This window comes from Giraffa tippelskirchi, chromosome 12 (assembly GCF_054371585.1).
Source record: "Giraffa tippelskirchi isolate mGirTip1 chromosome 12, T2T-mGirTip1v1.2.pri, whole genome shotgun sequence".
In the NCBI taxonomy this organism is placed as follows: domain Eukaryota; kingdom Metazoa; phylum Chordata; class Mammalia; order Artiodactyla; family Giraffidae; genus Giraffa; species Giraffa tippelskirchi.
This window is the reverse complement of record NC_137286.1, coordinates 24,215,223-24,236,561: the sequence shown is the minus strand read 5'-3', so window position 1 is coordinate 24,236,561 and position 21,339 is coordinate 24,215,223. Positions and strand designations below refer to the sequence as shown.

At 40.5% G+C, this 21,339-nt stretch overlaps 1 protein-coding gene and 1 long non-coding RNA gene across 6 annotated transcripts in view; one reads left to right on the top strand and one right to left on the bottom strand.

The window, feature by feature from the left end:
• The window catches only part of LOC145528856 (uncharacterized), a 176,222-nt gene that overhangs the window by 6,482 nt on the left and 148,401 nt on the right, over positions 1-21,339 (bottom strand). The window lies entirely within an intron of this gene.
• The window catches only part of NPAS3 (neuronal PAS domain protein 3), a 925,755-nt gene that overhangs the window by 848,662 nt on the left and 55,754 nt on the right, over positions 1-21,339 (top strand). For all 5 annotated transcript variants that reach the window (XM_081547992.1, XM_081547994.1, XM_081547996.1 and 2 more), the window contains one exon: positions 7,893-8,011. In XM_081547992.1, coding sequence (XP_081404118.1) covers positions 7,893-8,011 — 119 coding nt within the window. The remainder of the gene's footprint in view (positions 1-7,892; positions 8,012-21,339) is intronic.

Here is a 21,339-nt window from a genome sequence, read left to right as displayed (position 1 = left end):
GAAACAGAAAAGGGGGGAAAAAAGCCTCAACATTACTGAGTATGTTTTATATGAGGAATTGGCTCGTAACCACTTTATAGTCGTGATAAAAGCATTGCCACACTCGATCCCATACGCAATACTGGTAATGGAATCCAAGAGGCATCCCGGGAGGACGTGCTATATTTTTCTCCCAGAATGGATCCCTCAAGTGGCAACATTTATAGGGAGTCTCCAGGAAGATTTAAAACCGTCGCCTGCAGTATTCAGATGGCAGGTGCTTTAGAGCACACAGCCTGCTGCCGTACGGGTCACGCCGGATGTCATATACTCTCAAAGGCTATCTTTACAATACCCAGTTTTCCCCCTTGAACTTTCCTGATGCTTAGTAGTTGTGTACAGAAACACCCACTGGTAGCAGCTTGACTCTGACACTGTGTGTATTTCCCCGGAGTGGTATCATCCAAACACCAACTGTGGAGCAGCAGGCGGCAGCTGAACGCGCTCCTCTCCCTCGGGGGACAGCCTCCCCAAGTAGTAACCCCTGCCAGGCGCAGGAAGTCTGAACGCCAACCTCATGCATTCCGATTCTCATCCCAGGCAGGCAGATACTGCCGGGGAGCTCATGCTGACAGGTGGCATGGGTTCGCAGATTATTATTGTTTTCCTCTTCTTCTTCTTTTTTTGGAGGATTATTTTTAACGTTACTTTGAAAGAAGTTTATTGCATCATTATTGAGCCACAATTATTTTCACAGCTATGCTCTAGAGTTTCAGTTAATGATTCTTAAGTTTCTAAACAAAGCTAAAGACTCACAACTGAGTGGGAGCAGGAACCAGCCCTAATGAGACTTCAATAAATACGGCTTTTCCATCCTACTCCCAAGCAAGCACTGAAGCTGAGAGAGCTGATGGCTGAGCCAGAGGGTGGCAACTGCAATTACATTTGCCTGATGTCCAAAAGCTGGTACAGCCTGGGTCCCCAGGAAATAGTGGGCATTGCCTCCCCACCAGTGGCTGAGCATCTATGTGTAGTCTACAGAGGCCCACCATCCCCTTCAAAATTGCCCTGGCGCATGGTAGAGGACGGGCCAGTGGGGTGGAGACCAACTCTCCAAAGACAGAGAACAAAGTTTTTTCTAATTCAAGGCAAAATCAGGCCAATCCTTTTTTGACTACCAAACCCACTGGTCCATGACTCTCAGAATAACACTTAGCAGAAAATGCCTCCTTAGAGATGAATACAAGAAGAGGACATAATGATTCTCTCTCCACAAAAAAATAAATTAATAAAGGCTTCTTGGGACAAGATGTTCTGTGTGAGAGAATGAAGGGCAGGGGCAAAGTGACTAATTCTTCCTAAAAGAAAGCATCAGAATGTTACTTTATTCAACATGCAAACTGAGTGTCTGTTTACGTAAAATGTAATCCTAGGTACTTGGGGGGAGCAAGGGGGCTGCAGAAGGGCAGGGAATGGATACAACTAGATATAAGCAAGATGTCAAGCCTGTCTTTCAAGATGTCACAGTCTTGCATTTGACACTGTTGATAGCACCTTTTGCAAACTGCACATTAAAAAAAAAAAATCAGTTGAGCATTTAGCTTTGAAAACATAGAGCCCACTTATAAAAATCAGCACTACAGGTAGCTTTCCTTACACATGTGAATTCACCATGTACTCTGGGCAATGCATCCCTTTGCAAAATCACATGAGTGTTACCCATGTGCTTGTTGTCCATATCAAAACAAGGTCATGATTCTTCCAAAAAAAGGTTCCACGTGGGCATTATATTATCTATCCTTGCATAACAAATCACCCCAAATACTTACAGACCTTTTTTTTTTTTAAAGCAAAGATATCTCACATAGTTTCTATAGATCAAGAATCCAGTAACAGCTTGTCTGAGTAGTTCAAGCTCATGGAGATGTCAGTCAGAGCACAGTCGTCTGAAGACTTGACTGGGGAGGAAGGCCCACATCTAAGCTCACTCACGTGACTGCGAGGAGGATGCCTCGGTTCCTCTCTACACTGATCTCCCCATAGGACTGCTCAAGTGTCCTCACAGCATGGCAGCTGGTTTCCATTAGAGTGAATGAGGCAGCAACAGGGAAGCCATGCTGCCTGTCATGACCAAGCCATACGTCACCAAGTCTGCCACATGCTGTTTATCTGAAGTAAGTCACCAAGTCTAGCCCACAGTCAAAGGGAGACGAAGCAGGCTCCATCTTTCTGAAGGAGTATTAAAGAATTTGTAGCAGTTTTAAATTACCACAGTTGTCATCCTAAATAAACATAAAATCTCATGGGGACAATTTCTGTGAGAAAAGATTTATTTTTACTGTTGACATACTATTTTTACCACTGACCTACTACTAAGTTGAAAGTGTTAGTCACTTAGTCGTGTCTGACTCTTTGCAACACCGTGGACTGTAGCCTGGCCGGCTCCTCTGTCCATGGGATTCTCCAGGTAAGAATACTGGGGTGGGTTGCCATTTCCTCCTCCAGGGGATCTTCCCGACCCAGGGATCGAACCCAGGTCTCCCACATTGCAGGCAGATTCTCTACTGTCTGAATCAACAGGGAAGCCCTACTACTAAGTTTGGAAGATCTTATTAGATTAATGTCAATATTTAATGAATATTAGTTATTGAATATATTAAATATATGTAAATTATATATATATATATTTTTTTTTTTCCCTATGTGCTACAGAGAATCAAAGTTAGACCTGTCTCCACCCTGCTGCCCTAGCATAAGAGATAAAATGAGGATACAAATAAATGTAAGAACAGTATATTGGACACATCAAAAACTTTGGAGTCAGACAAACAGGTCATGTCTATATGCTCCGCCACTGACTATCTGGGAGACTTGGACAACATGTATTTTTATATAATGATAAAGATTTGATATTTTCATCAGTCAGTATGGGCTAAATTAAGCTGCAATAAAAAGCAATCCCCAAATTACAACAAAAGATTTATTTCTGTGAAGATGGACTAAACGTTCTGCCCCCTGTTGTCCTCGTTCCACGACCTACGTCAGTGGAGCAGCCACCATCTGAAACGCTGATAGTCAACACAGCAGTGAGAAAGAGAAAGTAGGACCTTGTGACCAGCTCTTCTAGGAAATTCCACCTGAAAGCAATACATGACTTTTGTTTGTATTCTTTTGGCCACAGAAAGCCATGTGATCAAACCTAATTTCCAAGTGGCAGAGGAAGTGCAGGGAACCTTTTGCAAGAAAAGAAATAACTTGTCACATTCTAAAGTCCTAAAGTACTACATTTCTTTTAAGGTGAATGAGGCAGCAACAAGGAAGCCATGCTGCCTGTTATGACCAAGTCATACATAGTATCTAACAAAGTTAACAGCACACGCCAATGAAAGTTTGACTTTATCAAGAGAACTGTGAAATGGCCCAACATCTCTTCCCTAGTCTTGTGAAGGTCATTTTGGTTGTTTGCACTTTGCACAGAACATCTCAAAAAGGAAAGATTCAATTAAGCAGTGAAGTGGGGGAAGAGTATATTTAACTTCGTATCTTAACAACTTAGTCCAATTCCACTTCTCCTTTAAAAGGAAAAATACTTTGCTCACACTTAAGGAATAACACGGAGAAGGCAATGGCACCCCACTCCAGTACTCTTGCCTGGAAAATCCCATGGAAGGAGGAGCCTGGTAGGCTGCAGTCCATGGGGTCGCTAAGAGTCGGACATGACTGAGCGGCTTCACTTTCACTTTTCCCTTTCATGCATTGGAGAAGGAAATGGCAACCCACTCCAGTGTTCTTGCCTGGAGAATCCCAGGGACGGCGGAGCCTGGTGGGCTGCCATTTATGGGGTCGCACAGAGTCGGACACGACTGAAGCGACTTAGCAGCAACAGCAAGGAATAACAGAGTTGTCTCAAAACATAGCTTTTCTTTCTCACTTCCATCATGATTTCATAGCAGTTGAGGGCTCTGACACTAGTATTGCACAGCAAACATTTGAAGTATGCTAAAAAGAAAGGCTGTCTTTATACTTTGGCCTCATCCTCTTGCAGGAACCCCAAGGAGAGTCCCAAAAGTGCTCAACATACACCTGGACCTCGGATTGGTCAGAGAGAACAGGATGGCTCCCAGCCATCTCCTTCCCTACCCTCCTCGCCACTGTTTCCTGCCTCTTCATAAGGAAGCAGTAACTACAGTACCAGTTAGGAAATCATCAACAGAGGGGGAATAACACAGATATGCTTTCACATTATGGTGGCATTTGCCAACGTAAAAATTATTACAACTTTTGCTATAAATTGTTCTGTAAATTTCACAAAATATGCAAAAATTGACATTTCAAGAGCTGAGATCATTTAGATTTATTTAAAAGTTGAGGCCCTTGAGATTCAGCAATAGAGAGTCTATATCTAGATTTCATCTGTGTGGGTCTTGTTTTCTTTTCTAGTTCCTTGTTTATAATTCATAGGTCACAACTGACCATATCTGGGCTTTGACCACTTAATCCAGTTTTACCCATCAATTTCTCCTTTGTCTCAGGCAGCAGATATAACTTCTCTGAATCCCAATTTTTCTTTTTTTATCAGATCATGTAGCAATCCTGGCCTGTCTCAAAAAGTTGACAGAAAAGCCTGTGATACCTGGAAAGCACTCTCAAATGCTTTCTTTTAACATAGATTGGTTCCATAGTCTTTACAGAGCACGAGTCTTAAGGATACTTTTCTCATTACATTGTCCTCTCTTCATATCCACCTGAAATACACACACACACACAAATATCCTTTCTCTATTCCATGCTACAGTCATGTTACATGTCACCAAGGCCATGCTCCCTTGGTTCTCTCCCAGTAAAACGTTCATCAAAACCCATGCTTTTCACCTGAGACCCTTAGAAAGCTTCTCTTCTAAAACTGCTGCTCTTGTCTGTCACATGCAGATTACGTCTCTTTACATGAGAGGCATCCCTGTCAGAGCTGAGATAACCAGAGCATATTTGCCAGCCCTTGAGGTCACGTGGCCATGGTACGTGTGCACTGGGGATTAGTTTGTTAGGTGGCCTCTGAAAGGGCCAGTGTGGCAGGTTACTTCCGCCCCTGTCCTCAGAAAGCCATGTTAAAGCAGAAATCTTTATCAGAAATTAAACTCTGTTCTAAGTTGTCTTCTCTCCTTCTCCCTCACCGCCCTTCGCACCATACCCTCATGGTCTTGAAATAAAGCTTAAGGAGCAGTTATTATTTTGATTTTCAATCTAGATTTCACTGGGGCAAAATCTGACCTCAGAATTCCTCTCACACCAGTTGTCCTGGTTTTAATGAAGGCTGCTCCTGTATATTCTCAGTCGCTCAGTCATGTCCAACTCTTTGCAACCCCATGGGGTGTAGCCCACCAGGCTCCTCTGTCCATGGGGATTCTCCAGGCAAGAATCCAGGCAAGTGAGTTGCCATTTCCTTCTGCTCCTGTATAGATTGGCGATCTAACCCATGGCGTGGGGGAGTGCTGTATTCACTACCCAGCCAGAGCAGGATGCAGTGTTCACCTCCACAGCTCATATAGAGCTTGTCTCTCCCATTTTGTCCCCTAAGGGGAACCACCCTTGCTGGGGTCTCTAAAGTATCCACTAAGTGTTTACCTGTGAAAGTTCCATGTACTGAAAATGATAACAATTTCTAATGATGCCTGAATTATTCACCTTTCTATAGTTACATGGTTCCTTCCTTCCTTCCTGGGTCAGAGTTTCTTGGACCTCAGCCCTAAAACACAGCTCACTTTTCTGGGAAGTTGCATTTTTCCTCGGCTGTTGCAAACATAACTCACTGAACAGAGCTGAATTCTTAAAGCTGAGTTTGTGATATGGATTCTGATGGCTTCACGTTAGTTCAAGTCTCTGAGGACCAGGGCCAATGAATGTGAAAGGGACCCTAGTAGATTGGCATACTTTTCCATTTCCACCAGGATGAAAAACTGCTATAAATTAAGTCTAACCTTAAATGTATAGTCTGTCCTTGGGAGGAAGGAAAAAAAAGGGGTGGGGGGGAATATAGCATCTTCAAGCTCTTGGCATCCCTTATGAGAAAAATTGGTTCTAAGGGTCTCTGATCTTGTGTTTTAGTAAAATAGAACTGCACGGCTGACTGACAGTTCTGATCTAAAGCATTTACGTTTAAGTTTTGATCTCTCTGCTTTTGATTAAAACTAATGAGCTCATTTAATTCAAAATGGGAATCTCTGATAAGAGAAATAAGGTTGATGTGATTGGATTAGAGGGGCAAATTAAACTCTTAGAGCAGAAGTTTGTGCTTATATAGTGTATTAAAAAGCTGTTGGCGTATTATGGCGTGTTAGATGATGAGAAAAATTTCATAGTAATTCATATTTAATCAGAAGAAATGAAAGTACTAAATATAACATGGCTCTGCTTTTCCCTCGAGTGATAAAAAGCTGTACATTTAAAATGACATCAGATCCGTGCTAAGACAAAAAAAAAGAAGAAAATCTTGAGAGAGACACATAAGAAGGGACACTTGTCACTGGTTCCATCACCCCAAAATAGAAATGCCATAAATACAGGAAAATATAGTCAGGTGAAGACAAGAATGATACAAGCCCCCAACCACAAACAGCAATGTTTCTCTTATTATCTCACTCTTCTTTCATCAGAGCGTCAAATTTAACATAAAAAAATAGATGTTTCTTCCCCTTAGAAATACATGGAATATGTTTCATAATTTAAAATTGAAAAGCTTGTTTTGCCTATTTTTTCTTTGTTTTTTAATAGCTATTTTCTCACCTACTTAATTCTTAAATCTCTTTATTACACATATTTCTTGACCTTCATCCTAGAGAAAATTAGTGTTCAGGTAGAGCTGCTCAAAATGTTTTGTTGTTGAAATTTTTTTTTAACTTTAGAATAAGAAGAAAAACTTTAAAGTACTATTTTAGAAGAGTAAAATTAGAGTCTTTTTAGGCTTTAAAACCCCCAAGTTAATTTCTTTTCAGGAAAATACTTAAATGCATAAAATACCATAGAAGCTTATTTCTAAAGAAAATAGATTTGCATTGCCTCCTGAGCTGCATAAAGGTGGTTTTAGATCAGCAAGAATGAAAACTACCATTTTAAGTTTTATAAGTCAAAACATACTCTGCTTAATCTTAAATACATTGAAAGGGAAAGAGTAGCTGTCTTAAGAGAAGAAACTATGATTTTCTCAGAAGCAAAGAGGTAGAAACACGGAGGATGTTTTCTATTCTGGGCTGGGGATGAGCTGCCACTAGTGACAGCAAGCACAAGCTGGTCTTGGGAGTCGTTTTTGTTTTTATCCGTATAGCCCTTTCTCGGCCCTCTATCTCCAGTCGGTTGAGAAGACTGCAGGCCTCTCATTCCCCATAATGAGGGAAAGCAACTCAGAAGGGCAAGGACATTGGCCAGGGTATAGCTGCCCCAATCCTGGTGGTGTCATGGTGCTCAGAACTCCCCAGCAGGCAACTGATCCAAGAAGGGATTTGCAGGGAGAACAAAAAGCAAGTCACCCTGACTCTGATCAGAAGCATCTCCACTTGAGTCTTGGTTGATCCCATAAATCTCTGGGGTCCTTCTTTTTCATGACTGTTGTCTCCGTGTGCACCAGCCAAGCCTCATGATATGCTACAATTACTATCAGACCCCACTTGGAGAGCTGCTAAAACCTAAAAAGACCTGAAAAGCTCTTGCTCGAAACCAGAATGGAGTTCCTTGGGATACATTAATTTTTCTTTTTTATTTTCTGCAAAGTAAACATTTTCTAAATGAGATAAATTGATTACTACGCTCTTAGCACCCATCAGTCATTTATTTTTAGTGAACTCAATGACTGCACCTGAGCAGTAGCTGAAAGGGGCTGTGTAGAGATCTAAATCATGTGTATGTATTTTTATATTCTTCAGTGGAATCAACCAGCCCCAGTCTGCTCACCACTGACAACACCCTTGAGCGTTCCTTTTTCATCCGAATGAAATCTACTCTGACCAAACGCGGCGTGCACATCAAATCTTCAGGATATAAGGTAAGCTGGGTTCCAGCAGGGGTGAGACTCCTGCCTCGGGTCCATCCTAGGTCATTTGCATTGCATGTCCCAGCTGCTTTGGGTCCACATGATCAATGCATGTGATTTTGAGCAGTACATAGGGTTCTTAGTTATCTTCCTTTCTCAAGGCAGGGGACTCATTATATCTCACGTTCTCACTTCAGACAGTGCTGGCTCACTAAATGCTTCAACAGTGTCTTTTCTTAAAACACATGTTAATAATGCATCAAGTGCTTCAGCACATGCTAGAAATTCACTTTGATGGAGAAAGTGAGCCAAATTCACATCAGTCCTTAAGATGACTATTCTAGAACTACTACTATAAAAATTCTACGTCTCCCACTTCCCCGTTCCAATCCCCTCTTTCTCTTTAGAGAAAGACTGTCCATTTGAAAGAAAACATCTTGGCCACCAAGATTCATACATGTAGGCAAGAAAATCAGGTTGGATGTCAGATATCCTAACTTTGAAATTACAGTGGCTGAACGTTCATTCATACCTTAGCATAGATAGAACACTCCCTCCACATACAGAAAACATGTTTCACGCAAGAGCAAAGACCAAGTCCAGAGTCATAATCTACATTATTTTACCATTCTAAAGTTAAGAATGTAAAAGCTCTAATCTTGGGAAATTCCAACATTTCAGTTACCATAGCAACATAAATTAAGACCCATGAAATTCATGAAATGCCTTTGGCAACCTGAATCTTATCAATTTTACAACACGCTAACCAATCTCTCAGACAGTATTTATTATATGAGGAGGGCAAACAAATGGAATGCACTGTGGCTGTCGCCAGCATGACGTCTTCCATTGGAGAGTCTAGAGCTTCTGGTAGCCCAGTTCTTGTGGGTCCGTGTTCTAGCCTTGCCAGGGATAGTAACAATCATTCTCATCAGGCTTTGAAAACCTTGTATAAGTCATCAGGACAGGAGCAGCTACAGAAAAGTCGGAAGCAGACATTTTCTTTGATATTAATTCTTCTCTAAAAGAATAAAGAAGTGGCAAAGCAGGTCTTTCTAGGGACAGTCTTTGGATGGGCTGTCCCACAGCGCAAAGGGCACATTGGGAACACCCTTAATTTTTCACAGGGATCGAGGCAAGGGAGAGGGAGGTACCTGGGCAGTACCAGGTGCATTAGCTCCACCTACAGAGCAATTTGTGGTCCTGTGATAAAGGGGTAAGTTGGAGGACAGAAAACAGACTATCTGATACCAATTTTGTACTTTCCTGCCTCACTGAAACACTATACATTTATTAGTTGTAAACTGTGTAGTCTCAGCCAGTTTGAAATTCTATAGGTTCAAACTATTAGATGTAGCGATTATTGTCATGTTAATGCTAGAAAGATGCATTATTGGTATTCCAACTTTTCTCCGTGTCAATTCTTCATCTTTCCCAGTTTGTACAGGCTTGTAGCAGGCATATCCCAGATGGAAAGAAGGGTGGAAGGGGTGAGGTGTAGTTTGAAAAAGCAATATCTAGTATAATTCAGTATCATTAGATAACTTAATTGTTTGAAAAACCAACAGAAAATTATTCTTACTTTCATACAACAAACTAGAGATTATAAAACTTTGCAGCATCTTAGCTTTGCCACAAAGTGGGAGGTATGGTAAAAATAATAACAACATAGAGAAATAGTTTGAGTTTCAGTCCAGGCAAGAGACTAAGTGGCTTGGGTTCTGTTGGTCTGTCCTGTCGTTTGGGCAGCTCAGGCAACCTGTTTTGCTACAGGATCTGAAATTTCTTAAATACTGATAGAATATTCATTCATTATTTCGACAAATATATAAATATATTTGTGGAGCCTATCTGAGATCCTAAACTCAGCACTGAACAACAAAAACTCCCTGCTAACTGCTAACAAGCAGCAAGGAAAAAGACTATAATAAGTAGATAAATAAAGTGGTTTCAGAGAGCAATGAAGGCTAAAACAGTAGCTAACATTTGTGCTCACCACGGTATGCTGAGTGTGAGACAGTTTGTATGTCTTTGCGACTGTCCAAGAAGAAAGTATTTTCATTGTTTCCATTTTACAGATGAAGAAACTAAGCCTCGAGAGGTTAAGTACACACCCAGGGTCACACACTGGGAGGGACAAGGCTGGGGTTTTAACTCTGGCAGTCTGCCTCTACATCCCCTGCACTTACCACAAGGCCACACTATTTTAGGCAAAGAGTAAAGCAAGGTAATGTTAGGGAGTGGCTGATGGGGACCACGTTGGATAGGCTCACTGAAAGTTTCCCTGAGTGACGTGTCACCTATGAGAGGTGAATGAAAAGAGTCCTCCATGAAAACATAAATAGGAGAAGAATGTTTCTGGAGCTCCTCTGGTTTAGAATTAAGGCACCTTGCTCTAAGAAGGGAAACAAAATATTAAAAAGTACAACCTTGAACATCCAGGATTAGAAGAGATTTAGAAGCTGTTTCAGTTTCTATCAAATTATATCATGTTAAAGTGATCATAGTCAAAGATCTCTCCTGGTAAATGCCACACTGCATTTGAAAATGTGTGGGTTATTTTCAAATATCTTTCAATATTGATCTCTAACATAATTCCACAGTAATAAGAGAACAGACTTGGTATGATTTCAATACTTTTAGACCATGAAACTTCTGCCCCTGGTCGTAGGTCTCTGGATATGTTCAGGGTCTCCTAGTTTATAGTCTATGGGAACTTGTATCCTACTATTGTGTGAAAATTGTATAAATCTTAATTGTTTCAAATTGGTTGATAATGCTTTTCAGGTTTACTCTATTCTTCTACTGCTCTGTACCTTCCTTCTATTAATTTCTGAGAGTTTCATAGTGAAACTCCAACTAAAAATCTTAGCTTATCGACTTATAACAACTGTAAAACATAGTGGAACTTTGTTCTGTATTTTCCAAGTCTCCTGTAAATGTGTTAACATATTTTCATAATTTACAAAAATAAAAAAGATGAATTATATCGTGTTACAGTGATCACAGTCCTCTGACAGTACCATCTTTCTCAACACACCCTGCGAGTCCCCATCCAGCGCTGACTCCTCCCCCCCAGCACTGCTCACATGAGAGCTGCTTCATCCACTGCTCCCCCAATAAGATGAATCGCCCAGCAGATCCAGCTCTCCCCCTCCTCCTCCACAGTGAACTTCCCTCATTAATTAACCTTGTCTGGAAGTGAGTGGAAGAGCTGATGAGAAGCCGTGACATGACACAGCTGAATAACATCCCTATTTATCTGTTCATTCTCAGTAAATAAATCTAACAGCTTATAAAACATTCAAATAAAACTGGTAATCACCCCCACCACCACACAATAAACACAAATAAAAAGAAACAGCGATGATAATTTCTCCATACTCCCAATATTCTCCCTAATTTATTACCATTGTTTGCTTCTTTCTCTCCCCTTAGTTAAAGATTCAAGATGTTAAGCCTTGCTCAATGCAGGTCACTACATTTTCCTCCATTTTTTTCTATGACCTTGGCTGTTCTTTCTCCGTAACTTTTCAGTGTCATCACTGTTGTCACTGACAGTAATAATGGTAACAGAAGTACCACTTACTGAAGACTGGCAAGGACTGTGCCATTTTATACTGATTTTACCTAATCCCCACATCTTCATATAAAAACTTTCCCTGTGCCGGGCATTGTTCAAGGTTTACATTCTCATTATGCCTATTTTCCAGGTGGTGAAGCTGAGACTTCCAGAGCTTCATACTTTGCCCATATTCATTCTTATGGTTCTTAAGTAGCTCCTGAGGAGTCAGGAATGATCCATGCATTTAGGCTGCAGAGCCTTGTCTGTTCACTGCTCTATTTCAGTGCTCAACATATTAAGTCCAAAGAAGGGCTTGGCACAAAATGGACCTCAACAAAGGAAAAATAAATTTAAATTTTTAAAAGAAAAACTTCTTGCTTGATTAAGACCTTCTCTTGGTATCTAAGCAGATTCCACAGCACCAGTTTACAGAGATTTACCTTTCTTTCTAGGGTATATGATACCCACTCATATAGCCATGGTCAAGAATTCTAGCCAAAGAAGTGCCAACCTATATCTGCTAATCCAGGTTGACAGTGGTATATAAATTGGAGTTGCTTCCACACCCTAGACCTCAGGAAAGTTGCCCTCTCTCCTCCAATGAAGTTTCCCTGCTGTGAGCTGACATTCCTTGTCTCTGTCTCCATTTGCTGTGTTAGCTAATGGAGTGAAAGTGTTAGTCACTCAGTCATGTCCAACTCTTTGCGACGCCATGGACTGTAGCCTGCCAGGCTCCTCTGTCCACAGAATTCTCTAGGCAAGGATACTGGAGTGGGTAACCATTCCCTTCTCCAGGGGATCTCCCTCACCCAAGGATCGAACCCAGGTCTCCAGCATTGCAGATGGATTCTTTACCATCTGAGCCACCATCTAGACCAGCCACTTTTTAAGCCTCAGGGGCTTCCTCGTTGTTTAAGTCTCATTGTTGGCCACGTATCTCACATAACGGGCCTCTCCTTTCAGTTGCAGTGCATCAATATTCTACCTGCTTGAGTAGGTCTAGGTCTGGAGGAACTTCCTAGGTACAGCACAGTGGGGCAAAAGGAGGTAATGTAATTAGGGAAATAAGAGAAGGACTCATGGGGTTGCCTCCTTACCTCCTGTGCCTTGGATGGGACCATTCCATTTTATACACTATTCTTAAATGCCCACCAGCAGCGCTGTCATTTCTAGAGTATCTATCCACATACATGATATGTGGATCATGGCGTGATGGAACATCCTGGTCTGGGAAACACAGATAGAGAGAGAATCTCTGTTATGTTGATACCGTGCTGAGAATGACTCCTTGAAAATCCTCAAATTCCGGGAGTGCCCACTCTGACACACACAAACAGATTACTAACAGAGGATGGGAGAGCTCCAGATACTTAAAAATAAGCAGTCTCCCCATCTGGGATAACTTGGCTATGGATTTGCCTGTAGCTACGTGTTGAGTCATACGATTCCTGAAATCTATCCAGCTTCCTTATGGTCTAAAGAGTCAAAGTATAAATAATAATAGACAAAAATACTTTGTAGGTTCACTAGTTTATTCAGCCTCCTGATATAATTCAGCTTTAGGAATCTTTTATCAATATCTAAACATGAAGTAACAAAAGCAAAATACTAGAGAGTGCTAATTAGCTACAGGAAATTCTTTTTGTCTAAGCCCACAAACAGATATCTTTTAAGTTAGAAACTTCTCGTGTTCATTTTTTAAAATTCATTGTTGTATCTGTTCTGTAGAGTAAGGCCCTTCCGTAATTCTACCAGTGATTTGTTTTATTTGGGGTGTCATAGATGCCCATGGGGTTTCCCAGGTGTCGCTAGTGGTAAAGAGTCCACCTGCCAATGCAGGAGACATAAGAGACGTGGGTTCGACCCCTGGGTTGGGAAGATTCCCTGGAGGAGGGCATGGCAACACACTCCAGTATTTTTGCCTGGAGAGTCCCATGGACAGAGGAGCCTGACAGGCTACGGTCCATGGGGTTGCAAAGAGTCGGACGTGACTGAAGCAACTTAGCACAAGATGCCTTTAAGGATTTGATGAAATCTGTAGCACCTCTCCCAAGGTAAATGTATTTTGCATCAGGAAGTTCTTGAATCACTGAAGTGTATCCAGTGATTTTGGGTTACAAAACGCTATTTAATATGATTAATCTTTGATACTTATTAAGAAATCAAGTTAGTGCATCTTCCAGAACATATTTCACCAATATTATAATAGTCATTTCCTGCCTCCTCATTTCTCACTCCCTTCTGTCCATTTAGTGTTAATAATACGTACTGAAGTTCTGTGACAAAAGACATCAACTCCTAGGTTACAGAAGGACAAACCATTCTGACCCCCACATGCACACAGAGATAATCTTCTGAAAAAGTACTTCTCAGAAAATATTTTTATAAACATAATACTGACTATTAAAAGATTCTATCTGTAGCTGAGAATTATTTTCTGTGGCACATGGTCCTCTTTTGTTTCCTGTTCACTTTAGTGTGCAACAGAATCGCGTCACCAGGATTTTCAGTGTCAAGCTAGGTCAATTTTGGAATTGAAGGCTTTTCATATGCAAACGTATTCCTGATTGAATGCGTATACTGACAAGACTCAAGATGATAGCAAACTAGAAGGGAATTATTACTCTTTCAATCATCTGGAATTTTAGTTCTTCATTTAAGTCTTATTAAACCAAGTCTATAATACTAAGCTATCAACCCCTCCCTTTTGATCACCCACCACTTTATTTATTTATTTATTTATTTATTTAAATAAATTTATTTATTTTAGTTGGGGGCTAATTACTTTACAATAGTGTAGTAGTTTTTGCCATACACACTGACATGAATCAGCCATGGGTTTACATGTGTTCCCCTTCCTGGACCCCCCACCCACCTCCCTCCCCATCCCATCCCTCTGGGTCATCCCATTGCCCTAGCCCTGAGCATTTGTCTCATGCATCGAACAAGGAATGGTGTTCTGTTTCACATATGATAATATACATGTTTCAATGCTATTCTCCCAGAACGTCCCACCCTCACCTTCTCCCTCAGAGTCCATAAGACTTTTCTATGCATCCGTGTCTCTTATTCTGTCTCACATATAGAGTTATCGTTACCATCTTTCAAATTCCATATATATGCATTAGTATACTGTATTGGTGGTTTTCTTTCTGCCTTACTTCACTCTGTATAATGGGCTCCAGTTTCACCCATCTCAATAGAACCGATTCAAATGTATTTTTTTAATGGCTGAGTAATATTCCATTGTGTATATGTACCACAGCTTCCTTATCCATTCGTCTGCTGATGGACATTTAGGTTGCTTCCATGTCCTGGCTATTGCAAACAGTGCTGCGATGAACATTGGGGTACACGCATCTCTTTCAATTCTGGTTTCCTCGGTGTGTATGCCCAGCACTGGGATTGCTGGGTCATATGGCAGTTCTATATCCAGTTTTTTGAGGAATCTCCACACTGTTCTCCATAGTGGTTGTACTAGTTTGCATTCCCACCAACAGTGTAAGAGGGTTCCCTTTTCTCCACACTCTCTCCAGCATCTATTGCTTGTAGACTTTTGGATAGCAGCCATTCTGACTGGTGGATCACCCGCCACTTTAATGTGCTGCCAAAATCAGTTGAATCCACCTGCTTCTATTGCCATTCCTCCAATTTAATGCCTTTTTTCTAGATCTGTCATGAGAAACCCCCAAATTACCTCCCAGAAAATTTACTTCTCAAATCTGTCCTGAACTCTGCTCCATGGAATATCTTCCCAAAGTCTCAGTGATCATTTACTTCTCTACTCCTAAGTCTTCAATAGTTCACAGTGCCAACATAGTCAAGAATCTGATCCTTGCCCATCACCATCTCCATCGTTCTTTCTTAGAACTCCTAATACTGATGCTCTAATAAAATCAGTCCAGTCATCTTTCTTGAAATACATTTGCATACTCACACTGCTATCCTTTTGACCATGATATTATTTTTCCCCTAAAAATGCCTTTCTGCCACACTTCCACCTGGAAAACTCTTACTGAACCAATATGGCACCACTCAAATATCACTTCTTTTTGCATTTCTCTGAATACACCTGTCTCTTCTCCTCTGTGCTAAAATAGCATTTTTCGTTTTTACTAAAGCTCTCTGTCCCTCAGTTTTCTCATCTGCAAGATAAAACTCTTAATAGCATATAATTCAAAGAATCATCCTACAGGTCAAACAAGATAACACAGGTTCTGCTATCTTCTCTCCATTTTATATAGTACTTTCATATAACCTCATGTGAACCTCACAATTTCTGGTAATTATCTCTTTCCAATTTTTGAAGACAGGTTAAAAACTGAGCCATAGAAATAAGAATTGACTTGTCTAGAGACATGTGAATGGTAAATGGCAAAACTGAGAGAAATATCCAGATCCTCTCATTTCAAATTCCTTCTTTGTTCCCCTATACTACGGTAGATACTGGGTGCTTTCTTACTCTGCTTTCTTCCCTCAGCACCCAGCACAGTATGCTGCATGTAGTTGCCATTCAGCACATGTTAGCCAAATAGAATTGCATGCTCTCTTTTTTCTGGAATAGCAATGAAAATGTTGACAATCCTGAGTCCTGTAACATACATACCACTAGAGAACCTGCTAACTGAAATCAGTGTCTTTTAGATGTGACCGTTCGATCAGCTATGCACTCAGATGATTATACCATGATCTAGCTCACCTTCTCCATCTTGCCTACTGGGATATCATTACTCTTTACCAGTGCACCTTCTGAACCTCAGAATGTACCACATCTATAGCATTCCCTTGAGCCATCAGCTGAGAATTCCTTTTAGAAAACAGAGTCATCTTAACCTCATTTATTCATCATCACTTCATATTAGCATCTGTTGATCACCATTTTCTTTCTATTAAATCACCTTTCAAGGCTTTTTTTCTGGATATTAACATTTTGAGACTCTATCTCTCTGAAAACTGTAACAGTATTCAATAATACCCTACCTTCTGCTACAACTCAGTGATTTGTTAAAGATTGCTTAAAAACATGTTAAGTGTTGTTATAGGAAGACTGGTTCTTTCTTTGCCCAAGAGACTAATTGATTGCAATGAGTTTTAACTGTACCAAGAGAAGCTCAGCTTGGAGGTACGCCCAGCACTGGGCTTCCCAGGTGGTGCCAGTAGTAAAGAACCCACCTACCAACTACCAAGAGACTCAACTTCGATCCCTGGGTTGGGAAGATTCCCTCGAGAAGGAAATGGCAACCCACTCCAGTATTCTAGCCTTGACAAACTCATGGACAGAGGAGCCTGGCGGGCGACAGTCCATACAGTCACAAAGAGTTGGACACATCTGAAGCGAATTAGCACACACACACACACACGTGCACACCCAGCACTAATGTAGGGGATGGTGGGGTTTTGGTCCTTCTCTGGAGATTTCTAAAAGCATACACGAAATTCATCATGCAGGAGTCTCTCCTCCTAGACAAGTGTGAACAGACTAGATACCACCTGGGTGTTTCTTCCTATCTGAGATTGAGAAACATTCCAGGTGTCCGGACATATCAGAGCTTCCCCTGAAGCCTTGCTTCAGCTCTGTGTTGTCTTGAAATGACGACTATGGTATTCCAAGCTTCACAAAATGTAACTGTCTTGTCAAATCAATAGATGAATTTTCAGGGAAGACCAAAAATTCTGTCATTCTGTTCAACCTTTCTAAACTACGCATATATTGCCTTCAATCAACCCAGACACCCAGAATAAATTGAAGGAGAAAAAACTTCCAGAGTAGAACTTACAGGCAGAGGTTATCCTGATGAAAAATGCAAATAGAGGAGAGAACCAATAAAATCAAATTTTTAAAATCCTATTATCTCGTTTTAGTCCCTGCTCACCTCTGCACAATGGTCCATTACAACGTGGTTTCCAGTGTCATTTTAAATATAATTGACATTGTTTCTGATCTTAAAGAATTTGCTTCCCATTACCAAGGCATGACAGAAGTTCTAGCTTGGGATATGTCATTTCTGCCGGGACTAATCAGCTAGCTATTTTACCAACTAGAGGCATAATCACTAGCCATTCTGTGAAGTGTCTGTAAACTATGAAATGTCAGTAACTGCAGCCCAGGTATGCTGCTCACTTACAGGTAGTTCATTTTCCATTATACAGCTTTTAGAAAGCAGGTAGACAAACAAGAGCATCCCATTTTTGAGTAATTCTAGATCTTTCCAGTTTGGTTTTCTGTGTCTTTGCTAGCTAAGAATAATGAAAATGATGATCGCTTTGAAAATTATGTCAATAATGCAAAGATTAATGACCTTTCTGTATATAAGTTTATTTAACTAATGAATGCCCTTCCAAAATTATGATAATTTCTTTGTAAGTATATTCTCAATCTAGTGGATTTTATAATATCATCTACTATGAGGCTTTGGCCAATTAAGATTTTTAAAAGAGAAAAAAAAAAACAAACCAAAAAGTAAACATAAGCACAGTTCCTCATTTTTTCAGGCTCAGCGCTCTTTGATGTACTGATGTACCGAGATGCCCCAACAACAGCTGCAAAGGTCCACAATTTCTGTTTCCCTAAAATAATCTCTGGATCCAGTGGTCTAAAGCAGCAGTTACCTAACTCTGCAGATTTCCAGGGCTTCAAGATACGTCCCTTTTCTAACCCTCCTTACCTCAAAACTACCTTACTGAAGAGTGACTAAGCCCATAGGCTATGACATCAGACAGCCAAGGATTTAAACTTGGTCCTGCCTTTGCTGACTCCGTGACCTTAAGTATATTGTTTAACTTCCTTAAGTATCTGTCCTCTCCTGTAAAGTGAGAGTGCCAACAGAAGCTCCTTCATGAGACTGTTATGAAATAAAGTGGGTAGCACTGTCATAGTGAGTACTACAGCAATAGCTGGTCCACGGTGAGCTCGCAATTCATGTCCATACGTGTAGTTCTATGTTTATGGAACTCATTTTATGAATTTGATAAAGGTTGATCTAGACAATCCAAAACCTTAACTTCTACACCTCTGCATATGCACCTGTAACCATGGAAAATAGTAATTCATGAGTAATAGTTCAGATTGTCTCCTGGAAGTCACGTACACTCTAGAATAATAAACGATTTCTCCTGAGTATAGAAAATGCATTTATTTCTGGGAAATTTCTCCCTGCTTAAGTATCCTGAATATTGATTTGAATATAAGATACAAAATATAAGTGAAGTACGTCATCTGTCCCTTTAACAAAAGAAACACAGATCGAATGGTTTTCTTTGTTATTGATTTAGCATCATGGCAAGACTAATATAGCCCTTTAATGCAAGAAATAAAGTAGGGGGCAGGGCCAATTTGATGTTGTTGATCTCTGGAATAAATGGAGTTTCTAGGCTCCTGTAAGCCAACAAAGGCTCCAGTTTGCTTAAAACATCTACATACATATAAACGGAATCCTCTGAGGAGAGGTTGAAAGCAGGAGGGGAAGGGGATGACAGACGATGAGATGCCCTTCACTATCAGACTAAAAGAATGGCCTCAAAGCGCTTTGAGTAAGAAAACTCAGATTTAAACAAAAGAATCATCTCTATAATCAGTTCTCAGCTTTCTGTAGCAATATTCAAGAGAGAGAAACTTTGGGCTGCTGCCTTAACTGTGTGTGTGTGTGTGTGTGTGTGTGTGTGTGTGTGTGTGTGTGTGTGTTTAATCTGAACTATCAATGGGCAGTGGATATTGCTAAGTTGCCATGTTGGAAAAATAACTTTCAGCTCATTGTTTGCAATGGTCCACAGAAGCAATCCATGTAAGTTATCATTTGACTGATAGCAGTATTTGCACCTCACTTTCACCAGGGTTTTTGTACCTGCCGTTTATTCTCCCTGGAGTATATATCATCCTCAGATGGATCCACGGGTCACACCTACATTTCATGCAGATTTCTGTTCAAATGTCACTTCCCTCGCCACCTCCTGTAAAAACAGCTCAAGCACACCCTCTGTACTCCATCACCTGCTTTACCCTGCTGCCTTACTGTTCTTCATAGCACTTACAACATAACACAATTTCATAAATTTGTCTGTATAGAATTTGTCTCCCCCACCACAATATTAGCTGAAGCTCCTAGAATAGCTTTGGTTACATAGTAGAAATTCAATAAACATTTAAAAAAAATAAATAAATTTATAAATATTGGACATCATTTATACTAAGGCCAGAACATAGTCCTTTCTTTGGTCAATATTCTAGTCCCTTTAAAGGGGATAGAGAGATGAGAATATTCATCCAACAGAATTAATTATATAATTTTTAGTTTCCAGGACCTATTGCTAAGATAAATGGAAGTTTTCTTCAGTTTTCCTTTTAAAAAGGCTTCACTAATGGTTGACATATTCTATGACATATTTTTCATGCTATCATATTCAGTTTTTTAAAAATCAACATATACTTAACTTGTATCCCACTTATACCCAATTCTAGTGTCTAGAACTCTGGAAGTACAATCAAGAGTCACTTGATTATTACTTGGTAGTTCTGAATATATTTAACAGGTCTCAACAGCTCCTCGTTAAATGTCCTTCAAACTCATGACTCCTTGTAGAAATCGTGAAAACAGAGTGGCTTAATATGGGCACACCTGGTGAGGGGATTCAGAAAATTTCATCCCATCACCAGCACACTGCTGCTTACTTGCTCTGCAACTTTGGACAAGGAGCCTTGTTACTCTGGGCTTCTGTTTCCTTGCTGGAAACAAAACAACAACAGGACTTGCCTTCAGTGTTCTTTAGTCATTTGATGGTTGAGATTACTTCCTCCCTAGAGTGTACTCTCTATATTAGGGTGAAAGCCCCTCTGGGATACTCTGGGTGGAATGGAATAGGATCTGCCTAATAGGAGCAGCCCCTGACTCCTGGGAAGAGAGACGCTAAGTCCTGCCAGTAAATTCCAGTGGAGGCCACACAGTTACCAAGAGCCGCCATGTTGCCTTGTGGTCACTGCTGGTTTGAGAAAGATTCCAGCAAACATTTAACCAAGTCACTGCAACAAGAGAGCGGAGGTCTGGAAAGGATTTTGTTATTCTTCGGGAGGGCTCAGACGACTTTGTACTTTGTCCTATGGATAGACTAGACTCTGCAAAAACAATCTAGATCCTAAATTGAGGCAAAAATAAAATGGTGGCCTGAGATTAATACTCTTTTGCCTTATTCCATGAGCAGTGACAAATTTCTCTTCCTTACTCTAATACAATACATATTCACCTCTCTTTTAATGCCAAATATAGCACAATATCATGTTCTTATTAAATTTATCTTTTTCCCTTTGTTTGTTTTCAATTGGCTTATTGTTGCCTGAAACGGTTGTAAGTTTCCAGTTGAAGGGAAACGCATCTTTTAACCTGCTTGGAATAGCCCTAGAGGCAAAGTCCTTGAGTTCTTTAATGATGAGTGGTGTTAACAATATAATAATTGTCAAACTCCCCAAAGAAAAGTAGCATGGAAATGTAAAGCATTCTTATTCTTAAGCTGTTATTTTATAATAAACTACTGTCTTCTCTCTGAAATGCATCTTTTCTCTCTGTCCACTGGATAGATCAGGGGAATGATACAGTTTGGCTAATGACCCATGAGCATCCAGATCCCAAGCACCTTGGCATAGTGGAGGAATGTTAAGTTCTGTAGATTTTACCTCTAGGATACAAAAGTGGTGGTGCCTGATACCTCCATGTTGTCAAGCCCTCAGCCCTGTAGGTCAAAAACAGTGAAATCAGAACCCAGAAGTCAACATGAATGGGTAAGTGAA